This window comes from Ruditapes philippinarum, unplaced genomic scaffold, assembly GCF_026571515.1.
Source record: "Ruditapes philippinarum isolate M1 unplaced genomic scaffold, ASM2657151v2 ctg5847_1_1_1_1, whole genome shotgun sequence".
In the NCBI taxonomy this organism is placed as follows: Eukaryota; Metazoa; Mollusca; class Bivalvia; order Venerida; family Veneridae; genus Ruditapes; species Ruditapes philippinarum.
Window position 1 is genome coordinate 36,139 of NW_026865199.1, and position 27,845 is coordinate 63,983.

The window sequence follows — 27,845 nt, forward strand, 5'->3', positions numbered from 1 at the left end:
TTTGCTTGACGCTTGACGCTATTTACAGGCCGGAATTTTTTCTTTGATCTATATTAGTCGTTATGATATTAATGCTGCACTTATTTATTATAGTATTATTGTAGACTACTTACTATTAAACCGTCAGGATTTCGACTCATTATTGAGTTTCAAAATTCTCGATTTCAACTCATTTTCGGACCACGCGCCTTTAACATTTAGTTTGCCTAGAAAGAATTTAAACAAAAACTATCAGTCAGTTACCTTCCGTTAATAATACAAAGAATTGTATGGGATCAAAATAAAGTCAGTCTTTTTACAAAATATATAAATAATAAAAGAAACACGTTTTTGCAATTATCAAACGCTTTAAATATATAGAACCAATAGATGTTGTTGTTGAAAAGTTTTCATCGGAACTTTTAAAATCTGCTAAAAATCTGATGTATTCAGACAACAAACAAACGTAGAAAAAATTAATACTGGCCAAAACAAAAATAAATGGTTTGACTATGCTTGTTTACGCGAAAAAAAGCAGTTCTATAGCGTCCGAAATAATTTGTTGCGTAACAGAGATAATGATGATATCAGACGGAACTTTGGGCACGCGCGAACAAAATATAATAAAGTTTAAAAAATCGCGAAACGGAAATTCAAAATTAACGAGGGCAAAAGACTAGAAGATCTAGCAAAGAAAAATACTAGAAATTTCTGGAAAACCCTGAAAAAAATAAATAAGAATGTCATAGACAACCCAGAATCTCTTAATATTAATGACCTACGTGATCATTTTAAAACACTTTTTGGGGAAACCAGCTCAAAGGATATGAGTGGTAATGTCTTTGTCAGTTCCGAAATTCCGGAAATTGATATAAATTTTACAGAAACAGAGTTACGGACTGCCATTTTTGGCAGAAAAATAATAAATCGCCAGGCAGTGATCAGATTACTAGCGAAATGCTTAAAACCTCATATGATATTATTTCCCCCTTTTTATTAAACCTGTATAACAAATTATTTAATACAGGGGAATATCCAGTAAGTTGGGGTGAAGGAATAATGGCCCCCATATTTAAAAAAGGAGACGTAAATAAGGCTGAGAATTATCGTGGCATTACTCTTATTAATACATTAGCAAAAACCTATTCACAATTACTTTTGAATAGGTTAACTTCCTGGTCAAACAAATATGAGAAAAATTTCCAAAAACCAATTTGGCTTTCAAAAGGGTAAATGGATAACTGATTGTATATTTATTAACCAGGTTTTCCGAAGGAAAAAACTGGTTATTAGATTGAGGTATGTCGGCGGGCGGGCGGGCGGGGCGGATGGGCGGACGGGCGTAAACAATTTCTTCTGTGCGCAACTCCTCCTACATTTCTCAACGGATTTTGACCAAACTTTCACAGAAGCTTTGTCATCAAGTGCCCTGGCGCATATTGTCGGGGTTTTGCGATTACATAATATTTGACCTAATTATGGCCTTTTGTTTTTTTTCCTTATATAGAATATATAGTGAACCATTTCTTCTGTGCGCAACTCCTCCTACATTTCTCAACGGATTTTGACCAAACTTTCACAGAAGCTTTGTCATCAAGTGCCCTGGCGCATATTGTCGGGGTTTTGCGATTAGATAATATTTGACCTAATTATGGCCCTTTGTTTTTTTTTCCTTATATAGAATATATAGTGAACAATTTCTTCTGTGCGCAACTCCTCCTACATTTCTCAACGGATTTTGACCAAACTTTCTCAGAAGCTTTGTCATCAAGTGCCCTGACACATATTGTCAGGGTTTTGCAATTGGTATAATTATATTGGACCTAATTATGGCCCTTTGTTTTTTTTCATTATAGAGAATATATAGTGAACAATTTCTTCTGTGCGCAACTCCTCCTACATTTCTCAACGGATTTTGACCAAACTTTTTTAGAAGCTTTGTTATCAAATGCCTGGCACATATTGTCAGGGTTTTGTGATTGGATAATATTTTACCGAATTATGGCCCTTTGTGTATTTTTTCCTTATACAGAATATAATAGTGAACAATTTCTACAGTGCGCAACTTCTCCTACATTTCTCAACGGATTTTGACCAAACTTTCACAGAAGCTTTGTCATCAAGTGCCATAGCACATATTGTCGGGGTTTTGTGATTAGATAATTTTTTACCTAATTATGGCCCTTTGTTTTTTTTCCTTATACAGAATATATATAGTGAACACTTCTTCTCTGCGCAATTCTGTGCGCAACTCCTACAATTCTCAAGGGATTTTGACAAAACTCTCGCAAAAGCTTTGTCATCAACTCTTGCTGCATGTTGTCAGGGTTATGAGATTTGATAATGTTTGACCTAATTATGGCCATTTATTTTTTTCCCTTATATAGAAATATATTGTTTTTGTTCCATATATAGAATATAAAGTGAACAAATTCTTATTTGCACACCCCTCCCAAAAACTATTTTGACAAACTTTCACAGAAGCTTTCTCATCAAGAGTCCTTGTGCATATCATCAGATTTTTGTGATTTTGGTTGGGCGGGCGGGCGTTCACTTTAAAACAAATGCCCCTGCATGACAAAGCTTCTGTGAAATATTTTGCTGAAAACCTGGTTGCATCGCATTGCGATGTTCCTTGTTCTCCATTCTATTATTCTTAAGGTACTTAATTCTAGGAAAAAGCTATATTGCGCCTTAATAGATTACCAACAATGCTTTGATAAAATAGATAGATATTTTTTATATGAAAAACTTGTTGCTGCAAATCTCAGTTCCAAATTTCTAGCTATCAAATCGATGTATACTGTAGTAAAATCATGTGTAAAGTTTAAAAATACATATTCCAATTTCTACAATTGTGATATCGGTCTCAAGCAGGGAGACCCGAGCTCGCCTCTGCTGTTCATGCTCTTCGTTAGTGATATAATACAAAACATAAACACTGACATAGATGATATATTAAGTCTAAATGAACAAAAATTATTTCTCATTCTATACGCAGATGATCAAGTGCTGTTTGCAATGTCCCCTGAAAGTTTACAGTCAATGTTAAATGACGTCATTGTTTATTGTAATACTTGGGGTTTGAAAATAAATACGTCAAAAACCAAGGTCATGATCTTTGAAAAGGGAAGAACCACAAATTTTTCTTTTTATATTAATGACACACAACTTGAAATAGTAGACTCTTTTAAGTACTTAGGAATTAATCTTTTTAAAAATGGCAATTGGTCGAGGACACAAAAATGTATTGCTCAGCACGCATCGTTTGCATTATTTAATTTGTTTCGTTTGTTTAATAACGCAGAATTTACTTTTTCAAAGAAATTTTACTTATTTGACACGTTGGTTGGTTCAGTTCTTAACTTTGGATCTGAGATTTGGGGGCACCATAAGGCCAGGAGATAGAAGTTGCCTTACTTCTGTCACTGGCCAAATATCAAGAAACTTGAGTTACTATTATCATCACGTTCGAATAAAACTATTTATAATGTAGCTAAATTTATATACTATGCGAATCTAAGTCGCGACGCGTAAATAAAAGTTCATACAGCATGTTCAATCTATAATTAGTTTAACTCACGATTTTTTCCCGTATTTAGTTGGTTTACTACTAGATAGAAGTATTTTAAGTATTTACACGCGCACGAGAATCTCATTTTACGCGCGGGAGGTATAAACAGAAACCTTGTGTAGCTGATTCAATTTATATTTAAATGACCAGTCTCTTTTCTTGTAGTTTATATTTAAATGATCAGTCTTTTTTCTTGTATCAAAAGTAAAATATTATCAATTAAGTATTAATCATAATTGATAATCATGTACTCTTCTGTAAACCATGTTCTCTTTGTGTATATCATACTATGTATGCTAAAAACATTGTAAAATGTTTAATGTTGAATAAACTATTATTGTATTGTATTGTATTAAATAATGAAAAAATAAACAAACAGCTTTAAAATTAACCAATTAACAGACTTACACACAATTAACATGCTTTTTCATTTATAATACAGTCGAAACTGTACTAACGGTCACCTCTTATCGGCGGTCACCTGACCTTAACGGCCATTTTGTGACGCTCCCGACGAAAACCACTCTATTTTATACATCTGTTCAACGGTCACCTGCTGTCCGCGGTCAACGGTCACCTAAAATGCTTCCCGAATCTTAAAGTCGGTCATCTTAAGCGGTCAGCCAGGTGAAACGGCCAGGCAATCTTCTGCGGTCAGCCAGGTGAAACGGCCAGGCAATCTTCTGTCATTTATTTTCAAAGATGACACGTGTCATGGATTAACAAAAGCTACGTGTCAGGTGCTAGATATTAACACAAACACGATTTATAATATAAATCCGTGACACAAACCACAACATTTCAAGAAGTTTGCATTATTGCTCATCCGTGTCGTAATTACAAACGTTTGGAACGTCTCAACGCACTTGCAAATTTGTTCTTTTGAGTTACTGTACGCTAGTTTTTTTTATTTTTCAATTTACCGATTTTAAGAAAAAAAGAAAGAAGAAAAAAATGCATTGTCGATGGCAGAAAGAAATTTCAGTTTATCCCGATTCAGATAAATTTTGTGCGTACATAATGGTACTTACCAAAGAAATGAAAATGAATTACATCGCCGATTGTCTAAATTCCTCAGTAATAAATTAATAAAAACACTTGCTCCATGTGTAAAAATAAAATTGCATAAATATAATGAGGTCACTGTTAAATCACACCCATTAAGTTTACACACTTGATGACCTCTAAGAGGTAACTAGCGGTCTCTTCAAAAAAATCTTTGATGTTTACAAACCTGTAGCCCTGCTGTTCATCAAAGGAAGTGCCGACACTTAGATGACGTGTACACAATATTCTATTGAAAAGAAACTTTCATACTTTTTTGTGAAAAAAATATAACGCATTTTAAATTATTGTGCAAGAAGATATTTTTATGGGATAAATAGTTTCAATTATTGACATAATAAATCGTGAGTGCATTTGTTTATCTGTGTTACATTCATGTAAAGCTTAATATGGTGGAAGGATTGTGTACATGTTAAACCATTAAAAGCATACCTTTGTAAATGGTTAAAAACTGATGATGATGATGATGAATCAGACTGGTTTATTTATACTTAAATCAGATTTATTTTACAAAGAAGTGAATAATTTATTTGGATAAAAACTGGATCCTCCATTCAGCAGCCACCTGTCTTAAGCAGCCAAAATGACTGCATCCCTTGGCTGGCTGCTTAAGACAGTTTCGACTGTATTTTATGCTCAAATAAAATAATTAATGTCATTTCCCGTAATTTATACACTTTTACATTTTTATCTTTGATGAAAATATATAATTAATACAACAAAAAATAAAACAACAAAAAATACATAATAGAAAACAATTAATTTGAAAGGAAACACACTGTATACAAAATGTATATTATTTTTATTATTATATCAACACATTTTTTATCTAGAAAGATCTAATAATGTTTAGAAGACTGGCACTGACCAGGGCAGTAAATATGATACTATTAGACGGTCTCTCGTAAATTCCGGTCAAACTAGACCGGGGGAGACCAGAGAATAGTACATCCCCGCACAATGGCTGAGTACCAGAGTATATCTCAATATATATAGAGCAACAGTATTATTGCAAATTAATATGATGTATAAAATTAATGAAAAACAGATTTTGATTTCGATATTTTAACTTGATTCTTTACTTTCAGTTTACTTATAGCAATATACCACTTATAACAAGATTAAGCTTATAACAATATACCACTTATAACAATATACCGCTTATAGCAATATACCACTTATAACAATATACCGCTTATAGCAATATACCACTTATAACAATATACCGCTTATAACAATATACAGCTAATAACAATATACCGCTTACACCAATATACCACTTCTAACAATATACCACTTATAACAATATACCACTTATAACAATATACCGCTTATAACAATATACCACTTATAACAATATACCACTTATAACAATATAATATACCACTTATAACAATATACCACTTATAACAATTTACCGCTTACACCAATATACCACTTCTAACAATATACCACTTATAACAATATACCGCTTACACCAATATACCACTTATAACAATACAATATACCACTTATAGCAATATACCACTTATAACAATATACCGCTAATAACATATATACTTATAACAATTTACTGCTTATAACAATATACCACTTATAACAATATACCGCTTTCACCAATATACCACTTCTAACAATATACCGCTTATAACAACATACCACTTATAACAATATACAGCTTATAACAATTTACCGCTTATAACAATATACCACTTAAAACAATATACCACTTATAGCAATATACCACTTATAACAATATACCACTTATAGCATAATATACCACTTATAACAATATACCACTTATAACAATATACAGCTTATAACAATATACCACTTATAACAATATACCACTTATAACAATATACCATAACAATATACCACATAACAATAAACCACTTATAACAATATACCACTTATAACAATATACCACTTATAACAATATATACCGCTTATAACAATATACCACTTATAACAATATACAGCTTATACCAATGCGAGGTCCCAACTCTTACTTTCAAATTGATTACCTCTTATTCTCGGTTTATAACAATATCCAGATAATAATGATATAAATTTTGCGGTCCCCGAGTATATCATAGAGTTATAAGCAAAGTTTATTATTTATGCTTCAGATAAGATAAAATCTCCCACAAGTCTGTCGTCTTCAAGTTATCTGATAAAAATCTTGTTGATATTGGTGTTGGAATAATACATTTCATCATATTATGTAAAAGAATTTGACAATATACTTGATTGTGAACATATTTTCATTATTTTTCAATTATATATGTTTTATATAATGACCCCCAAATGGCTGCCACTTTTGTCAAGAGAGCTAATTATTGTAAAAATCTGAAACTATCTGTTATTATAGGTGAATTCAAGCATGGCAATGTTCAGTAATATAAAATACTATGCTGAACAGTGGCAGAAGATTTCTGGGAATATTAGTCAACAGATTTATATTCTACAGGTAAATAGCCCTATATGAAAATTTGGGGCGTCCGTGGCCGAGTGGTTAAGGTCGTTGACTTGAAACCACTTGCCCCTCACCGCTGTGGGTTCGAATCCCGACAGGGACTTGGATTCTTTCATGTGAGGAAGCTATCCAGCTAGCTAACGGAATGTTGGTGGTTCTACTCAGGTGCCTGAAATAATGCACGGAGGGGCACCTGAGGTCTTCCTTCCTCCTCGATGTGACGTAACACCATATCAATCAATCAATCAATATGAAAATTTTGCAAAAAAGTGGAAGTTTTATTTTGTTGCTTTTCCCCTTTTTCGAAAATCTTATACTCACAAAAGCATTTGTTAACTGTTAGCTATATAATGGTTCCCACTACTTCATCTCAGTGTTGAATGATGCCCATACTTTATCTCAGTGTAAAATGGTGCCCAATACTTCATCTCAATCAAAGTCTTCATTTTTCACCTGTTTAGTTTAAATTGCTCTAGAGGAATCTTTCATTTTCCAGATTAATTTTAGCATTGTTCCTATGGCATTTAATCATCACTTGAAATTAATGTTAAACACAATGCTGGGAAAATATATTTCAGAGTGGAGACCTTGCTGGAATGGACAAGGAGGAAACTTCAACCTTGAGCCAAGTGTTCTCATTTCTGGACAATATGGCCTGTACTTGGCTAAACCTGGTGAAAGATGTAGATATGAACTTCTTCACTAGCTTCAGTACTGAGGATGAACTAGAATATTATTTCTTAAACAGACGGTTCCAGGATAATGTCACCATTGTGGCAGGTTTGTTAATCACTTTTAATGTTGCCTTAAAATGCCTAACTGACTACTAATACTGTTAACAAGGCGACACATCTGACTCAAGTTATAATTTCAAATACAAATGTATTTGTGTTGTGAATGCAGAATGATAATTTCCGCACATTAAATTTGTAAGTCTATCCATAAAGACGTCAGGGTTTTATTTGTCTAGAGCATAATTCAAAAGCTGTTTGTTGTATCAACTTGAAACTAACTAGATGGATAAACATCTTTTTGTTCCTTGCTTAAGAATAATAAATCTGTTGCATATAATTGGAGTTATTGCCCTTGGATATTTTTTTTTATTTTTTTTTTGTACAGAGCATATCTCAACAAGGAATGGAAACTTAAAAACTTTATAGATAAGCAAATTTTGAATGAGGCATAACTCAGGAACAATAACTCTCTTTTGCTTAAGCAATTTGCCTTTGGCAATTTTGAAACTTCATAGATGAATAGATATTATTACAAAAATATAGTACACACGAATCACAACTCTTTTTTTGCATAATTTTGGTTTAATAACTCTTTGTATTTTTATGCTCCCCGAAAAAATTTCGGGGGAGCATATAGTCGCCGCCTTGTCCGTCCGTCCGTCCTTCCGTCCGTCCGTCTTTCCGTCCGTCCGTCCGTCCGTCCGTCCCCTTTTCTTGTCCGGGACATAACTTTGAAACAACAAGAGGTATCAACATGAAACTTTGTAGGTAGATAGATCTCATTGAGTAGGTGTGCAGTGCACAAGAACCGTAACTCTGCCTTGCCTAATTTTTGAATTATTCCCCTTTGTTTATTTTTACACTTTGAACTTTGTCCGGGACATAACTCTAAAAGTATAAGAGGTATCAACATGAAACTTTGTAGGTAGATAGATCTCATTGAGTAGAAGTGCAGTGCACAAGAACCGTAACTCTGCCTTGCCTAATTTTTGAATTATCCCCCTTTGTTTATTTTACACTTTGAACTTTGTCCGGGACATAACTCTAAAAGTATAAGAGGTATCAACATGAAACTTTGTAGGTAGATAGATCTCATTGAGTAGGTGTGCAGTGCACAAGAACCGTAACTCTGCCTTGCCTAATTTTTGAATAACCCCCCTTTGTTTATTTTACACTTTGAAATTTGTCCGGGACATAACTCTAAAAGTATAAGAGGTATCAACATGAAACTTTGTAGGTAGATAGATCTCATTGAGTAGAAGTGCAGTGCACAAGAACCGTAACTCTGCCTTGCCTAATTTTTGAATTATCCCCCTTTGTTTATTTTACACTTTGAACTTTGTCTGGGACATTACTCTAAAAGTATAAGAGGTATCAACATGAAACTTTGTAGGTAGATAGATCTCATTGAGTAGGTGTGCAGTGCACAAGAACCGTAACTCTGCCTTGCCTAATTTTTGAATTACCCCCCTTTGTTTATTTTACACTTTGAAATTTGTCCGGGACATAACTCTAAAAGTATAAGAAGTATCAACATGAAACTTTGTAGGTAGATAGTTCTCATTGAGTTGGTGTGCAGTGCACAAGAACCGTAACTCTGCCTTGTCTAATTTTTGAATTATCACCCTTTGTTTATTTTACACTTTGAACTTTGTCCGGGACATAACTCTAAAAGTATAAGAGGTATCAACATGAAACTTTGTAGGTAGATAGATCTCATTGAGTAGGTGTGCAGTGAACAAGAACCTTAACTCTGCCTTGCCTAATTTTTTGAATTATCCCCCTTTGTTTATTTTTACACTTTGAACTTTGTCTGGGACATATTTCTTAATGTATAAGAGATATCAACATGAAACTTTGTAGGTAGATAGATCTCATTGAGTAAGTTTGCAGTGCACAAGAACTGTAACACTGTCTTGCCTACTTTTGTAGTTATTGCCCTTTGTTCATTTTGACACTTTGAACTTTGTCTGGGACATTACTCTAAAATTATAAGAGATATCAACATGAAACTTTGTAGATAGATAGGTCTCATTGGGTGGAAGTGCAGTGCTTAAGAATCATTACTCTGCCTTGCCTTATTTTGAAGTAATTGCCCTTTGTTTATTTTTACTTTTTGACTTTTGTCCTGGACATTACTTTAAAACTATTAGAGATATCAACATGAAACTTTGTAGGTAGCTAGATATAATTGGATAGAACTGCAACGCTTCAAGAACCTAAACAAAGCCTGGTCTAATTTTGGAGTTATTGCCCTTTGTTCATTTTTTTTATACTTTCCTGTGTCCAGAACCTTCTCGGGGAGCATCACCCGGTTCAACCGGTTCTTGTTTTATATTACTTTTTACTGTGGCATAATTCAAAAGTTATAAGTGTTATGAAACTTTATTGGTGGATAAATCTCATAAAGAAGTGAAAAAAGAACTAGAACTTTATTTTGTATAATGTTGGATTTATTGCTCTTTGTTATTTTTCATAGTAAATTATTTTGTCTAGAGCATGTGATGTAATGTTTATAATACCTTATAAAGCAGTGTAATTTCTTAATGTTTTACCTACATGTATATATTTTTATCATTAATAACTGATAACATATTTTTATTGTTATATTTCAGGGCTGGTTTTTCGAGAAGTTAAATGATCACATGTACACACTGCCGTGGCATGTCCACTATAAGATCAGACAAAACGCAACATTAAATCCGGAAACCAACATAATTAGACCACCATTCTGGTACCCAAGCACTGGTTCAAATGATTTACTCTACTATGACTTTGGTTTTGTGTGGATACAGGTGAAAGATATTTATTTTGTCATAGTTTTTAACCGAAACTGTGCGCAATTCATGTTAAAAATATACATTGCTACTGATTGAAATTTCAATGAAGAATCTCTAATTAGAGATCATCCAGTTGTCTGGTCAGAGTTTATAGATATGCAGCCTGGCCTTTTATTTGTGGTAATAGATAGTTTTCATGTGACGTCATGACTTCCCATCATCCGTCTGCCGTGGCCGCCATTTTGATTGGCAAACAATACAGTTCAGTGGTTCAATGAACCTATATGTAAACAATCTAAATTTAGAACAGAAATGGTAATTTCTTGTTGGGTTAATGGTTGCAGTAATCGTGCAAACCAAAGGTGTAGCTTTGGATTTTATTCAGTTCCATCTGTCAGAGAATGAGAAGGAGAATTTACGAAGAGTTTGACAGAAGGGCGACGAATACTGCGGATTTCTAAAGTTAACATTACGCAAAAGATGCACCGACGAAATATTCTAAAATTTGCTCCAATCATTTCCTGAAAGGTTTGTCAAATCATATAAAATAAGATATGAAGCTTCGTGTTATTTATTTCTGCAAATATAAAATTATTGAGTAAAATAGTAAATGTAAGGTAAATCTGGAGCGAAATGTACATACAACAGTTGGCGCAATGTGCCGTCATCTCCGACATCAGCAATTCTGTCTTACATTAAATAATAGATCCAGATGCATATGAAAACCTATTTCTCATGTTATTTTTGAAACTAAATTTTTGAATATTTGACTGTTTCAGGAAAACCTGCATCTATGTACCATGGCTCAGATCCAGACTTGGCTCCTACGCTAAATTTAGATGGTGTTATGACTCCAACAAAATCAGTGTTGAAGAAAAAAAGATTGAAAAGGAAAGTAAAAGGTAATTTAGAGTTCATTTATTTCAATTTAAATTTACAACACATTCTGACACACTGACAGCGTAACATTGTCCAGCGAATCAGTAATTTTTGAATTCAATGAAGTAGAAACAGAGACTTGTACATTTACTTGGAAAGGGAAAACAGAAGTCCCTGGGAAGTCTTTACAACCATGTAAGGAAAATGATCAAGAAACATTAAATGAATTAGATAGTAAAATTAATTCTGACTTTTGTCGGAGAATGAGGCTTTAAAATCAGAACTGAACTCATTCTACATGAACCAAGAAAGTTTCAAAGAAGATAATGAGAAAGTAAAATATTATACAGGCCTTCCATATTATCTGACTTGGATGGTGGTTATGAATTTAGTGTCACCATTTCTTAAAATGAAATAGAATATGTGTCTTGAGGCATTTGAGAGAGCGTTGCTCACTTTTATGAGACTGAAACATAATTTCCCATTGTAAGATTTGGCATATAGATTTAAGACTTCATCCTGACCACAGCATCAAGTATATTTACTTTGGTTATACATATTATGTTTGTTAGAATGAAACATTTCATATATTGGCCAGAAAGAGAAGAACTGCAGACCACAATGCCTCTTGAGTTCCGCAAACATTCTGCTAGGAAAACTTCTGTCATAATTGACTGCTTTGAAATATTCATAGCATGACCAAAAGCTCTGCTGGCTCGTGCACAAACTTGGAGCAAATTTATAAGCACCATAATACCCTTAAATTCCTGGCATTATTCATAATTCATATTAAGTAATTTTCATTCATACAGGACCTGGTAGAGAGAGCAATTATTGAGATACAGGAAAGCCGGTAACCAGACCAGGAACTTTCATCCATACAGGACCTGGTAGAGAGAGCAATTATTGAGATACAGGTTGGAAAGCCGGTAACCAGTCCAGGAACTTTCATTCATACAGGACCTGGTAGAGAGAGCAATTATTGAGATACAGGTTGGAAAGCCGGTAACCAGTCCAGGAACTTTTTTACACAGAATGCCATATCCTTGTTGGGCTGTGGGGATGCGTGAGTTGTCTCCCTTGATACTCTGTTAAATAAGCAATGGTTCACTGCCTGCCCGTCTGCCGATGGAGCTTTAGAGAAATTTAACAGAACTATATTTCAAAATTGATGATGTGACATCATGATGTGATGACGTCATAAAGGAGAATGCAAGACATTACACGGCAAAATCAGTAAAAAATACTTAAAATCACTTAAAAAGCATGAAATAAAGAGAAAATTTATTTGTTTTATATATAAGATTTAAAAATATTTCCTTCGTGAACACCAGCTATTCTATTTTCACTCGTGGCTATGCCACTCGTGTAAATATTGCATCTGGTGTCCACTCAGTGAAATATATCTCAATCTTACATGCAAAACAAATATCCTCTATATGACATTAAATGTTTGATTTCAGATTTATCTGGATAAAATAACATATTATACTGCTATGTTTAATGTTGTCATGGGTTTATTCAGTCGCTATGCTCGTACAGAAAATGTCTATGAAAAGGAGAAAAGATTAAGAGGTTTGAAAATTTTTGTTAACATATTTTACCTCTTATATTTTGCATTTCTTTTGTCTTCAAATGACTTTTTTGGCTCTCCTGATATTGCTTGTTAAATATCCCTTAAAATGTTTTTTTTTTGGTTTACATAAAATATTTTACAAGCATTTATGAACGTATATTTATTATAGTATACTTGTTTATTAAAAATGTCACACTGAAGCAGAATATTCTATAAACAAGAAAACTGAACTTGCTTTTAATTAGCTCACCTGAGGACAATGTCCTCAAGGTGAGCTTTTGTGATGGCCCATTGTACGTCGTCCATCGACTGTCGTCGTCTGTGCGTCCATCCGTACGTGTGTGCATCAACAATTTCTTTGAACAACTTCTCCTCCTAAACCACTTGGCCAAATTGGTTGAACCTTTGCATGGATGTTCCTTGCATGAAGCTCTACCAAAGTTGCTCAAAGAATTGGATCCATCAAAAACTCTGGTTGTCGTGGCAAACAAAAGATTATTTTTACAATAAATCTTAAAAAATCTTATTGTAAAAAACTGAAAGAGTTACAGCTTAAATATTTGGCATGAAACATCTTCTAGTGGATGTCTACCAAGTTTGTTCACATAAAAACATAGGGTCAAAATTGACCCCGACCCAGGGGTCCATTAATTTTCCTTATTTGTATATAGTTAAAACTTAAACAATCTCCTTGTGACAATCCAAAAGCACTATAGATTAGATAATTGTCATGAAACATCATCTAGTGGATGTCTACCAAATTTCTTCAAATTAATGCCCAGGGTCAAAATTGACCAGGGGTCATTGATTTTCCCTTATATGTATAAACTAAACACTAAAAAATCTTCTCGTGAAAATCCAAAAGAGCTACAGCTAAGATATTTGGCGAGAAACATCTTCTAATGGATGTGTTCCATGTTTATTTAAATAAAAGCCCTAGGGTCAAAATTGGCCCCACCCCAGGGGGTCATTGATTTTCCTTATATATACATGTATATAGTAAAAATTAAAAAAAAAATCTTCTAGTGAAAATCCAAAAGAGCAACAGCGTTGATATTTGGCATAAAACATCTTCTAATAGATCCCGTCCCTAGATTTGCCACTAAAATGCCACCCTTTTCAATGGTGGAGTATTTAGACAATTTTCCACCAATAATGCCACCAAAACGCCACCAAAACGCCACCCAAATCATGAAAATGGTGAAAAATTTGAGCAGGACTGATGTTATATAATTTTCCAGTTAATTCCACCTTTTTTACACTAAATGCCACCAATGAGTGGAAAATTGGTGGAGTATTTAGACAAACTTTCACCATAATGCCACCATTATGCCACCTTAGGGTGGCAAACTCATTTTCCACTAGATGCCACTTGTTTCCACTTATTGCCACCATAATGGTGGAAAATTGGTGGAGTATTTAGACAAATTTCCACCATTATGCCACCATTGAGTGGCAAACTTATTTTCCACCAAATGCCACTTATTTCCACCTTTTGCCACCATAAGGGTGGAAAATTGGTGGAGTATTTAGACACTTTTCCACCATTTTGCCACCAGATAGTGGCAAATTCAGTTTCCACTAAATGCCACCTATTTTCACCCTTTCAGAAATTTTCCACCTTGTGGGTGGCAATAGCTGGAAACTGCTTGAAAGTCACCCTGTACCCTAAATTGGAAACAAACAAATTTTAAAAAATAATCCTTTTTAATGTTTCCATATGAAATTATATATTGTCTCAAAAAATAGCAAAACATTAGTCCATTTATTTTCTTCAGTTTATCTTGCTATTCCTGGACGGTTTGAGTTCAGTCCTTTAGGTTGTCGGCAACTTTTCGAGCGCACAATCTAAAAAAAAAAAAATTATGAATGATTAATACAATAATTAAAAACATAAGCTTACATTTTTATATGACTATTGGATATTTTTTATATTCAATTTGAGTGCATAGATATGATTAAAACACTTTAAAAAACAGCACTGCAGACGTGGAAGAATCAGACTTTTCTTATTTACTCCAAGGCAGAAAATATACGCAGAATCAAAAATGATATTTTCATTCAGTTCATTAGTTACCTTCCAAGAACTTAAGTTTTGCCTTGTCTGCACAAGAAGGTCTGGCGTCAGACTCTCTGTTCCCTTTCCTCATACCAAACAATGAGTGGCCTTTAATCTCTTCTATATTGAATAGCATTCTGAAGAGCTTTGCTGTACCTTTCTTACTTTTGAGGCATATGGCATCAGTTCTGCCATCACTTGGTCCTAAAATATGATTAACAATATCAAATAAAGACAGAAAATGATTATCAATATCTAATATGTAAAGACAGAAAATGAAACACTTTTATAAGACCTTGGTATATGACTTTTGTATACAACTCTAAAATTTTAAAATAAGAAAGAAATAAAGAAATACAACACATCAACACCAGTGCAGGTTGAGTAATTAACAATCTTCCAGTTTCAGTTCTAAACGAACCTTCATCAGGATAAATATTTGATAAAATTTTCAAGCTAAAATGTACAAAAACTCTAAAATTTGTAAAACAAAATGTAAATGCAAATTAAAGTGTCATAAAGAGTTTGAATTAAAGTAGGTTTGTAAATAGTGACTAATAGCTATATTTATCAAGAACTGAAAAGTGTCTTATTGGGTACTGTGACACTTCTTTCCTATTAATTCTAAAATAACTTTGAATTAACAAGATACCTTTGTAAAGCCACTGAAGATCAAATGTGTTGCTCCAGGCTGCTCCTCATTGCTTTGTGTCTGCAAAATAATAATTCTTATTTAATGCTGTTTCTGTTATGAACTGTCATTCTCCTAATAGCATGTTACTCTAGACTGTCTAGTTATGGTTATATAATTATCTACTGCACCATGAAAGCTGAATTACAACAATGAAGGAATGAAACTTACTAATAAATCAGTTACTGTTAATCTGCTCCACATGTGACACACAAGGAAAATTGTTTTATAGCATGAAAGTTGTAGTAATAGGTACCTCAGGTTATCTATAGTTTGATTGATGTAATATTGTACATAATGATATTGTACTTACTGATTAATTTCTATATTTTTTTTCTCAAACTTAAAATTTCTAACATATTGTATTTAAGAAATGATGAAGATCTTCCTACATTCTTTATATTCCTACATTCTTTATATGTACATTGTACATGCAGCTTTCTTTTTAGTCAAGTTACAAACAAAACAAATATAAAACACAATTTTATACAATACCACTTCATATTTTTACTGTCAAAAAACTAAACAGTTTCTGCATAAATAACAATAATTATTGTATGTAAAAGTTGTTTACCTGAAACTTTGACTGGGAATGATTCTGCTGTTTATCTTCTTGTCTACACATTCACACTTCAGTTAAAACTTCTCATTTCTATTTACCACACTAATAAGACTTTAAATGTTTTCTTTGAGAAATCAAAAATATGCACCCTTACATTTTAAACAAAATATCTCCAGAATTGCTACAATATCAATAATTTCCTTTGTGTTTGCAAGCTTTGACTGACCTCAATTCCTTTGAATTCAAACTTTACAACGGTGTAACTGCATGGACAGTCCATTATAATTTTAAATTGTGAGGGATTTTCCAAAAACCATAGCACCCATCATTTTATTTTTTACATTCATTTGAATGTATAACTATATCTAATACCTAAATAGATTGAGTAGAAATAAGCTTTTGAAAGATAATTTAGCATGCTGTTTTAAGACAAATTCTACATAAAAACATGTATAATGTTGCCTCTCCCAAAATAATCAAATGGAACATTCTGGTCAGCATGAGTAAACTATTAACCCCCATTCATGGATTACTAGATAAGAGGGCAGTAGTTTTATCAGATCTGAGATGTATGCTGTGTTGTTAAATCTTAGAGGATGCAGTATTTACTAGCTAGTATTTACTTATCCTGATTGTAAGAAATTTATCAGACATTATGACTTATTTACTTTTCACACATTAATTTTTACAATAGATTTAAAGCCTCTGAAAGCATAGCACAAAAGATGTTAGAGACAATAATTTTAAAACTCCACATATAACTAAATCTCATTTATGAGAAGTTACAATGCCAAGGAACCATAACTTTTTATTGCATGATTTGGGGTTTATTGCCATTTTTTACTTCTCTATGCTTAATTTTTGTCTTGATCATTAAGCTTAAAAAGTACTGGAGATATTAATTTGAAACTTCACAGATATAGATCTTTTTGAGTAATGTGCTGTGTTTAAGAACCATAACTCTTTGCATACTTTTGGAGTTATTGCCCTTTGCATTTTTCACTTTAATTATTGTTAGCATTACATGAAAAGTGTTAGTACTCTCCAGATATCAGTTTAAAGTAATATTGAAGAGACAATTTATTATGTCAATTAGAAGAAAAGACAAAAGTCAAACTTTATTCAAGATTGACATTAAATATCATAGAAGAAGCAACAAACTTTATGCAGAGATATGCATTTTCTGGGCATAGAAGAACATTTCAACTATTTAATTAATGTACAGATTATAACTAAAGAACAAAGTACACTTTAAAAGCCGTAATTTTATTTTACAAGCATAGAATGGAACATAAACATTTTGACTTGAAAGTCAAATTTTACATCCCTAAAGAAAAGTACTGCCATAAAAAATGGGAAGTTAAGTAACCCATACTTTTCTAATTTTTCCTGATCATAATTATATGTGTTTAACGCCTGGAAAAGTGATTTTACGTCCAATTTCTGTGTCTTTTCCTGCTACTTTACAGCTGGAATTATCATACCGTTACTGTGAGGCAGTGACTTTGTATCAGATTGTGTTCATGGCATTCTAGTATGTTTTAAGAAATATGAGTTTCTGATAAAATTTTCTAACTGTTCAACTTCAATAAATTATATTTTTGATAAAAAGTTCACTTGATGCTTTGGTAGAGTACAAACTATAAACAGATTTATTTCAGTTTGGAGCTTTGACTTTAAATAAATCTTAAACCCTGCAATGCACAATTATTAGATTTCTCAGTTTTTTCTACCAATTTTTTATACAACCCAGAAAATAGTTAAGAGTTTCCCTTTTCGACTAAAAGTTATTCACAAAATTTTCTAAGTTTTTTTTTCCACTATTTTGCCACCCAGAAAATAGTTAGAGTTTCACTTTTCCACTAAAAGCCACTCATTTTCCACCTTCAAAATAAACTAAGTTTCATTTTTCACCAATTTCCACCCTTTTGCCACCATAAAAAAAGTCTATGTTCAAATTTCCACTCAATGCCACCTAAATGCCACCAAAGGATAGTGGCATTTGGTGGCAATTTTGCCACTACAGTGGAAAAAGAGTGGAATTTTGTCATTTTCCAGTTAATGCCACCTTTTTTACACTTAATGCCACCCTTTTCAGTGGAAATTGCTGGCAAGTAGTGGCAAATCTAGGGACGGGATGTCTGCCAACTTTGTGCTTATAAAAGTCCTAGGGTCAAAATAAGCCCAGCCCAAAGGGTCATTGATTTTTCTCTTATGTGTATAGTAAAAACTGTAAATTTTTTGATATTTGGCATGAAACACGTTTTAGTGCATTTCTACCATGTTTGTTGAAATAAAACCCCTAACCCAGCAAACAAAAGACGTTGTACCAACGTTGTACTGACGTTAGACCCTGACGTTGGGTAAACGTTGGCAGAAGGTTGGATTTGAAAGTTTTTTAGACGTCAGAAACCGACGTCTATACAACGTCATAAAATGACCTTTATCCAACCTTTTCTGACCATAATCCAACCTTTTCTGACTATTATCTGACCATAATCCAACCTTTTCTGACCATTATTTGGACATAATCCAACCTTTTTCTGACCATAATCCAACCTTTTCTGACCATTATCTGACCATATGCCAACCTTATCTGACCAAATTTTCTGACCATGATTTAACCTCTTTCAAAACTTTTGGAATATGTTTTTTTTTTTCATTTTGAAGCTCTTTAATAGGGTTAATAAATAAGCATTCTTATGGTTTTAGCAATTTATTTTATACTCGGAATCACAAGTACAAAACAAGAAATGTGGTACTATAACAAATGCAAGATTTACATAATATTTTTTTGAAACTATTAAACTTGACGGTATGTACTTTAATAACGCTTCATGTATTAATTAAGCATGTTTTAGAAATAAAATAAACAAAATCCTTCTTGAATATTAACACTGACATTTTATATAGCAAACATCCATGCATGTGTTTTTTCTCATATCACCACTGAACTGATAACTCTGAGTTTGGGATTTTTCAATCATCTATCCAACTCACTGATTGTATATTTGTCTTTGTATTCTATAACTGAATCTAGATCTTAATGTTAAATGGAACAATATTCTGAATATTTTGTTATAACTATAAGTAGCAATGTTCATGTATCTTCATTAGTATTCTAGCTTCTTTCGTCCTCCTACGCTATGTCGATCTGGGGCATACTATAAGCGTATCATTACCGTCTCCAACCTGAGATCTCATCACACTTTCTGAAATTAAAAAAATTAAAATAATCAGTTACAAAGGCAAAAAATAAATCACTTATACATATTATAATTAAACAAAATTCTAACAAAACTCTCCAACTACTTAAAAAGATACTTATTATTTTTAATTTAGTTTAAACCATGTAGTTTCGTGTACCTACTGTATATATCTATTAATTTTGATAAAAATGGCTTCGTGAATTTCATTATTAAATCAAGGGTAATAAGATCACTGTATTTTCTATAATATTTTGAAATATACCTGTCACAAAATCTTGGTACGTTTTCATTTTTCTTTTCCTCTAAATATTTTCATCTTCCGCCTGAACTTTTGACACATGTTGAATTATCATACTTTTCACAATCTGAAAATGTAATCGTTTTAGAATTTAACCATGTGGTGGAAGGATGTTTGTCTAATACAATAGGCAAAATCCAATTACTATTAATCTTAGTTAACTCATAAGCGCATGAAAAACTGATCTAACAAATACCAAAATGAAATTAATTCTACTCCCGCAAAAATTGATATTGTTATTTTTTTGTATTCAATGTACTTTGTACAAATGCTCATACAACATCAAAGAAATTCACATGTTACTGCCATTTTTATAGATATTATCTCTGCCCAGCATGATCTGGTCTGCTAAGTGTATATAGGACAGACTGGCTTAGTGTAAAAACGTTTTATGATACGAGCATACAACTTGTTGATAAGCAGGCTAATCAACAAACTATTACTTTTATTGATTTATAACTATGATAATGTGTTTTCTGATTGATAATATGTTGTTTGATTACATTAATAAAAAGATAGCTAGTCAAATACAATGTGCTTTCAGATATATCTTACCAAAGTCGTATCATTTACATGTATCAAATGCCATGAATCATTATCATAATATAAGAAACACATGGTATGCTAACAGTATGGGTAAAGTACTTCAATTAACTAGTAGTTTAACAACTACACAGATATCAAAATCAAACTGCATCTGATACATGTGTAAATGACTGGCCCCTCATATAAGGGAAATTCATGTTGATAAGAAATAAGAGGAACTTTTATTTACCAGCATTTGAATAATTTAAGAGTCTTACATACTGCATTTAACTTTTTATTGATTTCAATTGCTAGGATATTTCCTGGCATTGATTGTGCATTTATTTGGCATGGCGATATAGTGTGGGAAAAATGATCCGATTATACAGACTGTTCTATAGCAAATGATAAAGTGTTCTTACGTGGAAACAAAAATATTTATCTCGCGAAATCACGTTACATTAAGTTTTACCAGTCAAACATTTCAATGATCAAATAACCGTCGAATCCATGCAAACATGCGGTAAATTAGCATTGAAAAACAATATATAATGTGTGCCTACCTTTTTCTTTTGTTTGGAATATACAACTTTGTATGTCAACCCGTCGTTTTTTTGTCCGCCAATACAATTGAATTTCAAATCCGATAAGTCGCAAATTCGAATTTACTAAATTATTTACCACTATAAAATGAAGACCTCAAAAATGATAACAGCTTCATTGTAAATTATATAAACACTTCTTAGACTAATTCGAGGAGATAAGATATTATTTAAACGGAAATAGAGCAAATATATTTCATACTGATCTGCGACTATCCGTTTACAGAGCGCCACCTATCGAATATCGTACGTTAGCCACCCACGTGATACTGTTGTTTTGATGGAGAAAATAAATATATAATGTTCCCTTTCTAAACTTAAACTTAAAATTCTCGCTGTTTATGCTTTCATTTATATATATATTGGTTTCATAAATTAAATTCACCTATTGTCAGATTACCGACCAAAACCCGACGTCGAGTCGACGTCAAAATAAAACGTCTGTTAGACGTCGGGGATTCAACGTCGATTTGACGTTGTATAAAGGTCACCGACGTCGCGACCAAAATTCAACGTTGATCCAACGTTGGGTCAACGTCGGGTGTTTGCTGGGAAGGTGATAATTGACCCCACCTCAGGGGATTAAGGTCGACAGTTCAATCCCCAGGCATGTCAAATGTTTGTTTTCCTTCTTTTTTTCTGTCATCTTTTTATTAGCTTTACCTTTCACAGCCTACTGGCTGAACTGTTTGATAAAATGGTTGCCAGAGCTAAAATTAGAAAACAAGAGCTAAACAACATCTCAGCTACTGGTTCAATTTTAAAATAATTTTACACCAAAATTTTCCTGGTGTCAGTGTACAAAAATTGTTCAGATTATGCTGTTCCTTGTTTTCAAATTGAGCTTCTCAGTTCTGGGGTGAAAAGGGGCTCCACTTTTGACCGTTTGACCTATTTGTCAGGTGAGCGATCCAGGGCCCTATGGGCCTCTTGTTTCAGAAATGAGTGATGTAGGGTTAATGATATATATGATAAACGGTATAGGTTATATTTCACTCATTAGTTTTGTATTCCACAATTATATTATAAAACTTACTCATAGTTACAGGTAATGAAGATGATGGGGTACACTGGTGGGCGTGGTTTATAACTGCCGTGGTACAGATGACTGTTACCCTGGTAACGCTGACGTTGATGTTATACTATGGACGTGTACTATCTCATAGTAATCCAGTCATAGTGTTTATGTTCCTGGAAATGTTTGCCCTGTCTTCTATTGCTTTTTTGTAAGTATATCACTTAAAGGAACTAGACTTTGGTCGTAAAGCCTGAAAACGTGATATTTAAAAATCATTTATTACCCTTCCAGATTTTTTCCTCCTTTTTGATTGGATATTGGTCACCCGAAAGAAATTGATATTACCGAGCCAGACGGGTAATATACACACTAAATTTCCTGTTGGGTACCCCACGTTGTAAACAACATGCGCTGTGGCGATGCCCGTACGGTTTAATTTTACGCGATGTAAATTCCGATTTACAAGCACTTTTTAACTGTCAAATGATAAATATTTACCAAAATAGAGTAATGATACATATTCTCATCAGTATTGAAAACAAATATGACCTTGTGAAAGCTTGATATTAATTCCAAAAAAGTGCTTTCAACAGACTACCCCTTTTCTCTTGTTTACTTTTGTTAGGTTCGAAAGAACATACGTCATATATTTATGTGACATCATGTTGTGGTGAAGGGGACCTTAAAGGGAATCTTATTTTGACGTTTCATAAGAAGTAGCAGTGATTTATATCAAAATTGTCTTAACCCGGCAGGGGAAGGGTAATAAAATTATTATTTTAGTTTTGGAGTGATATATGTGGATATATTACCTGCCAAGATAAAATATCACCCTCTCCTAACGGCTCGGGTGATATAAAATCTTGACAGGTAATATATCCACATATATCACTCCAAAACCAAAATAACATATAATATAGAGTAAACGGAAAAATATGATAAAACAATAAAAAATATACCCGAAATTCAATATATTGAAGATCAATAATTGGTGTTATTGAAGCCCAAATTGAGTCAAAAGCATCTTGATTGTTTTCTGTTGTGTTTCAGGTTTTTAATTGACAGTATGTTCTCTCGGGCTAAACTTGCTGCAGTATGTGCGGGTATATTTTACTTTATAACATAAACCGATTAACATTAACAGAAACCATTTCTGGTGGGTTACATCTATAGGCCACCTTCATCATTGGCATCATGGAATGATAAAATTGAAGAAATCCTTGATAAAATATTTATTGAAAACAAAGAATTAATTCTTTTTGGAGATTTCAACTATAATTTTGTTACAAATTGCTCAAATAATACAAGGTGGAATAATATTATTAACACATTTAACCTTTCTCAACTTATAACACATCCTACAAGAGTCACACCATTGACTTCAACCACTATTGACCACATTTACAGTAACCAGCCACATAATGTATCCTACACTGCAGTCCCTATACTCTCTATAAGCGACCATTATCCTATATTTTTCACACGACGAACAATTAAAACTGTTAACAAAGGTCCAATGCATGCCACTATAAAATATAGGTACTTAAAGAACTTTAATGCAGAAAATTTCTTACATGAATTGTCAGAGCAGCCATGGTCTCTCATTAACATGTTTAGTGATCCAGATGATGCTTTAGACACATTTAACAAATTATTTTTACAAACTTTAGATAAGCATGCTCCATTCAAGCAGAAACGAGTAAAACATAGAAACCAAGCTGATTGGTTTAATGATGATATAGCTGATGCAATACAAAAAAGGAACTATGCAAAAAAGAAAAATAATATTCATGACTTCAAATACTGGAAATCACAAGTAAAAACATTAACACATAAAGCAAAAACAGATTTCTTTGAACAAGAGATAAACTCAAACAAGAAAAACCCTAGAAAATTATGGAAAAACTTAAAAATTCAATCTGGCAAAACAGAAAATCATCAAACAAACTACATAAATGATGAGAATGGTTCACCAATAACTGACCCAAAATCAACAGCAGAAACTTTTAACAACTTTTTTGCAAATATATTTAAAAAGGCTGAAAACATTAATGAATTATCGGATTCTATGAAAACCGCTTTAAATGATTCTCTGAAATCTGACACTCTAAATCATTCTAATAAATTCAAAATACCCTTTGTTGAAATAAGTTATGTCAAACAAAAGTTGGACAGTCTTGATATTACAAAAGCAACTGGTTTAGATGGCATAAGTGCAAAATTCCTAAAAACAGCCTCAGACGTCATTTGTAAACCTCTCTGTTCTGTAATAAATCTAAGTATAGAACATGGAAAATTCCCAACGCAGCTTAAACAATCAAAGGTTATACCTGTCTACAAAAAAGGGTCAAAATCAGACAAAAATAACTATAGACCAATATCAATACTTCCACTTATTTCTAAAATATTTGAAAAGCATGTATCAGACCATTTGAAATGCTTTCTAGAAAATAATAATTTACTTTTCACTACACAGTCCGGTTTCAGAACAAGCCACTCCTGTGAAACAGCACTTACAAATATAGTTGATAACTGGATCAATACACTAAACAATGGCAAACTTGTTGGTACACTTTTTCTGGACCTATCTAAGGCATTTGACTTAGTAAACCATAACCTACTACTTGAAAAACTACCTTTTTATCATCTCTCTTCACAAGCTATAAATTGGATTAAATCTTATCTGTCAGAAAGGTATCAAAAAGTAAATGTTTCTGGTGTATTATCTGAACCAGCTGAAGTTGTCTCAGGTGTACCCCAAGGCTCAGTCCTTGGGCCCCTTCTATTCATTATTCATCAATGATCTACCATTTCATATCAAACAATCAATTACTGATATGTTTGCAGATGACACTTCTCTGACAACTACTGGCAATACTTTACAAGAAGTAAACAGCAACCTTCAAAAAGATCTTGATAATGTTAACACATGGTGCATGCAAAATGCAATGGTTCTGAATGCTCAGAAATCTAAAGCTATGCATTTATCAACAAAAAGCACAAAAACAGATAATATGCAACCCCCTACTTTGTTTCTTAATAACCAAGAAATAGAATACACAAACACTAAAAAACTACTTGGAATGTATGTAGACAACAATCTTAAATGGAAAACACAGGTCCAGTCAACTATAAAAAAATGCAACTCACAGCTTTATTTACTTCTTAGACTTAAACAGTATCTTAATCTTCATTCAAGAAAACTTTTTTTTAATGCATACATACTGCCTCACTTGGACTACTGTTGTACTATTTGGGGAAACTGCAATAACGAATTACTATCTGATGTCATTAAATTTCAAAAAAGGGCAGCAAGAATACTCCTTGACTCCTTGACACCATCAAGTGAATTATTCAAAGAATTAAACTGGATGTCTTTTGACCAAAGAATCAAATACAAAAAGTCAATTCTTATGTATAAATCAATTAATGAACCTGACTTTCCAACATATATGAAAAATAAATTCCAGACAGTAAACGAAAGGCACAACTTAAACCTCAGATCAGCACAAAATGCAAAGCTAATTATACCAAAACCTAAAACAGAATTCTTCAGAAAATCATTCGCATACTCTGGACCAAAAATTTGGAATGACATACCAGTACATATAAGAAATTCCGATACTCTTCGGAAATTTCAATCAGCTTATATCAAATGGCAGTTTTCACCTTAAACTAGCTGTTGATTTATTCCTGTTGTATAAATTACTTACCTGTACTTTTATTATTACTATATTACTATTGTTATCGTTTCTTTTACTTTTGTCCCATATTTTCCCAATAGGAAAATTTATGATTCAATGATGCCAAATGATGATTTCCTACTCCAACTGAACTTAAATTTATGTATATATGTACCGGTAGATATATTTTAGTTATATTTAAAATAACTCATGAGCCAATATGTATTAGATAATAATATCACTTAAATTATCATTTGAATTTCCATGGTGTATTTATAAGTATAAATATTGTTTTAAATATGTACTAAATATTGTTTTAAACAGGTACTATGTTAGTTTTACCTATCTGTACATATTGCTCTTTTTCTCTGTATTATTGTACAATCATATCATCTTTTGCTTTATCAATCATTACTTCAATTTAATTGATCTATTTTAATAATATTTGTGTATATATGTTGTGTATATGTTGTGTACATGTAAACTGATTGTAATAATGTTATGCTGAGGCCAACATGGAAGATCGGGAAACTGAATGTGTAAGCCTCGTTAAATAAAGTCGTTACTTACTTACTTACTTACTTACTTACTATAACATACATACCATACATGTATATAGCCATCAGAGAGGATTTAACGCGGACCAGGATACCAGCATACATTAAAACTATTGCTGTAAGTATCTGACATAAAACTTCATGAACATAATACATGTTGGCCCTTACCCAGCTGTAACCAAGTGTCACACTAGAAAGTTAAGTGTAGAATTTAAAGATGATAACAATAGTAAAATTTGTCAAGGGCATTAGACATTGCTGCCTTGAGCAGGACATTTTAGACACATTTACCTCGGTACAGGTTGGTTCCAGGAGCAGATTTGAAAAGTATGTCTATTATAAGCTTATAGCTTCATACACAATCAAACTTAAATAAATTCTGTATAAAGCAAAATACTAAGTCACTATAATAATGTTTCTAATTCACAGAAAGCCATAAAACCAAAATATGGTTCAGTTATGAAATGGCAGATGAGTTATAAACTGTCTGTAAGATACAACAGAACACCAAAACTAAAAATACTTTTGTGAAATAAAAATAAAAATATTTCTGAGGGATATTTTGTCTTAAAAATAAGAAATTAATGAAACAGAATACATTGTATTTTTTATAATCTCGGTAATAAAAACTTATTTTTCAGGCAATATTTCCAACATCAGCTCTGGGTGTAGGCGGGAAGTATTTCCTGTTTTATGAGTTAGAGGGATCAGGTGTACAGTGGGAGAACCTACATGTGTCACCACGGGAATATGATAATTTTAGTCTACAGATTGTGTTGATAATGATAGCAGTGGACACAGTTGTTTACTTTATACTGGCCTGGTATATAGAGAATGTACATCCAGGTAAAATTAGAACTTAGTCTTTTATTCTATTCAGAACTTAAACCAGTTAATGTAATTATGCAAATCATCCTGAATTTTCTAGTGTTTGCATCGAAACTGCCATTAACTTAGTTTCACCCTATAGACCCTTTCATTTAAGCGATAACAGTCAGTGAAGAGTTACTTCCCTTACTGGATGTGACGTAAATGGGGGATAAAACTATGCATGCCGCATAGACAGTTAGCTTAATGAAAAGTTAAATGCGTAAATACTGATCGTTCAGTTATGATTATAACATGTAAAAATTTACGCATGCATACATAAATTTTATATCAAGACAATAGAAAAAGAATACAAAATCAAAGATTGAGATTAATTCTCGCTACGGAGTGAAACAGCGAAATTTCAAAGTGAATATATTTATTAGATATAGATTTTCTCTAATGCCAGGATAAAAAGCTAGAAACTAAATCAAATTTTAATATTCTATAAACACCCATACAAACTGAAATTGCCTATTATAAATTTAAATGGCCATTTTCTAGTTTTCTGTGTTATTTTCTGTCATTTAGAAAATTCCGGCGTATTTGTGACAAACCTGAAAATAAGATTGCCAATGTCTTTTAATAATTGTTTTTCAAGCTTTAATAGAACAAAAACAGAATGCATTCTGGCAATACTTCATTATGCCGTATAAAACAATATTTCAAAGAACCAGTGAAGGATATTATTTTATAAATATCCGGATA

At 32.6% G+C, this 27,845-nt stretch overlaps 1 protein-coding gene and 1 long non-coding RNA gene across 2 annotated transcripts; one reads left to right on the forward strand and one right to left on the reverse strand.

Annotated features, from left to right (window-relative positions):
• Positions 1-14,177: 14,177 nt before the first annotated feature.
• LOC132728161 (uncharacterized) lies at positions 14,178-17,726 on the reverse strand. The gene is made up of 3 exons (XR_009625448.1): positions 15,778-17,726; positions 15,144-15,329; positions 14,178-14,914 (listed from the first exon to the last, which is right to left on the reverse strand). It is a non-coding gene; the product is annotated as an uncharacterized LOC132728161 (long non-coding RNA).
• An 8,583-nt stretch (positions 17,727-26,309) lies between these two features.
• Positions 26,310-27,116, forward strand: LOC132728159 (ATP-binding cassette sub-family A member 2-like; the record flags this gene model as incomplete). Its single annotated transcript, XM_060713790.1, has 2 exons — positions 26,310-26,388; positions 26,912-27,116. Coding segments are annotated over exons 1-2 (271 nt in total), but the record flags the coding sequence as incomplete, so codon positions are not given.
• Between the last annotated feature and the right edge of the window lie 729 nt (positions 27,117-27,845).